The sequence below is a fragment of the Myotis brandtii genome, unplaced genomic scaffold (genome assembly GCF_000412655.1).
Source record: "Myotis brandtii unplaced genomic scaffold, ASM41265v1 scaffold97, whole genome shotgun sequence".
In the NCBI taxonomy this organism is placed as follows: domain Eukaryota; kingdom Metazoa; phylum Chordata; class Mammalia; order Chiroptera; family Vespertilionidae; genus Myotis; species Myotis brandtii.
In genome coordinates, this window is record NW_005372020.1 from 9,863 (window position 1) to 12,005 (window position 2,143).

Below are 2,143 nucleotides of genomic sequence, written 5' to 3' on the forward strand. Positions count from 1 at the left end.
CAAATAATCAATTTGAACCACGCTTTGATCGTAAAACGGCCAGAATGGGCCAGAACACACGGCAAAGTAATTTTGCTTCGTGATGACGCACCATCACACACTTCAAAACCGCATTTTTAATCGGTATGCAGATTAGCTATTAACCAGTTAAAAACTTGGATACCGGTTAAAAATTCGGGTTAGGCATTAACCGGTTATTTGTTGTCGGTAGCGATCAGTATTAACGGTTTCACCTGGTTTTAGAAGCTCCTAATACTCCACACCTTCCCGATCCCACCAAACGCAGAGCAGTGTCTTCTTTCCGAAGCGATTTGGCCTTGCAGTCGATGTGGATGGTTGACCTGGATCAACCCGTGATTTTGTGCGTTTGGGATTCTCAAAATAAACCCACTTCTCATCGCCAGTCACCATTCGATGCCAAAAAGACTTTCTTTCGTGCCGTTGAAGCAACATTTTACTGATGACTTTTCGGTTTTCCATTTGTCTTTCGTTCAGTTGATGTGGCACCCATTTTCCTTCCTTTAAAACGGTTCCCATTGCTTGTAAACGGTCGGAAATTGTTTGCTGAGCAACGTTGAATCTTTGTGCGAGTTGTTTCTGAGTTGGACACGCATCTTCACCCAATAATGCTTGTCATTGTCGGTCTTCCAACTTTTTTGGTTGACCTGGACGTTCTTTGTCTTTCACACCGAAATCCTCACTTTAAAGCGTTTAAACCAGCATCCACAAGTATCTTGAGATGGAGCATGTTCACCATAAGCATGCTCATCTGTGATGTTAACACCTTCAGCAAATCTGACATATGAAGTTTTGAAGCTTGTTGTTAATAGAACAAAATAGCACACATATCCCATCGCATGTATATCAGCATACGTGTGACCCCATCTATTGGAAACAAACCCGCATTAGTAACCGGTACACCTGGTATTTTCCTACTGAGGCGACTTTTCTGCTGTTTTTTATTTTATTTATTTTTTATTTTTTAAAAAATTCTCAAAACCTAAGAGGGAAGGTAGGGGAGAGTGGGGCAAATGGGAGAGATCAACCAAAGGACTTGTATGCCTGCATATAAGCCAAACCAATGGACACAGACACCGGGGTGAGGGCATGAGTGGGGGGTTGGGGGGCAATGGGGGGATAATGCCTTAATCAATAAAGAGAGAGAAAAAAATATTTATCTTTGATGGCAAGTACTCTAAAGACAGAGACTTTTTAATTGGGTTTATTGGGGGGATATTGGTTAATAAAATTATATAAGCTTCAATTGAAAAAAAAAATCCTCACCAGAGGATATTTTCCCATTGATTTTTAGAGAGAGGGGAAGAGAGAGGGAGAGACAGAGAGAAACTTTGATGTGAGAGACACACATTGATGGGTTGCCTCCTGCACGCGCCCCGACTAGGGCCTGGCCAGGGAGGAGCCTGCAACCGAGGTGCGTGCCCTTGACCGGAATTGAACCCGGGGCCCTTCGGTCCTCAGGCCGAGGCTCTGCCCACTGAGCCACACCGGCCGGGGCTCGCCCTCTGTTTCAAGCCTGTGGGAGGAAGCTGGCGACGGCCAGGATCTGATCTGTTAGTGCCGAGGCCGGCGGAGAGGGGGTGGGCGTGGCCCAGAGTCCGCGAGGCCGGGGCTGCCGTCAGCCTCCCTCAGAGCGTCTCCCAGCGGCTGTTTCTCCCGTAGCTACAACCCCTTCGACGGCCCCAATGAGAACCCAGAGGCTGAGCTGCCGCTCACGGCGGGGAAATACCTCTACGTCTACGGGGACATGGACGAGGACGGCTTCTATGAAGGTCTGTTCCACGCACCGCCTCCCGTGTGACAGTCCCCCTGCGGTGCCGAGCGGGGTTCCCGGGGTCCCTCCTCTGACCCCGACATGCGGTGGGTGTTACTCTACTCACCTGGTTTCCCAGGCAACCATGTGCCACACGGGGCTGAGACCCTCTGGTCCCCACAGGCTCCCTCCTCCCTCTTGAGTCACTGCCCAGCACTGGGGGCCCCCCGTTGGCATCTTCTCGGGCAGGGCCCGTTCAGGAGCCCCCTCTTCAGGCTGCAGCAGGCGCCATGGGAAGAGCAGGCTGATGGTGGGGGACGCCCAGTGGGTGGCAGTGGGGGTGTCGGCAGTGGGACCTGGGTCCAAGGCTGG

The 2,143-nt window shown here is 50.7% G+C and overlaps 1 protein-coding gene across 1 annotated transcript in view; it reads left to right on the plus strand.

Annotated features, from left to right (window-relative positions):
* RIMBP2 (RIMS binding protein 2) overlaps window positions 1-2,143 on the plus strand; it is a 6,762-nt gene that overhangs the window by 3,079 nt on the left and 1,540 nt on the right. The window contains exon 3 of the mRNA XM_014533359.1: window positions 1,681-1,790. Within this exon, the coding sequence (XP_014388845.1) occupies window positions 1,681-1,790 (110 nt within the window). The remainder of the gene's footprint in view (window positions 1-1,680; window positions 1,791-2,143) is intronic.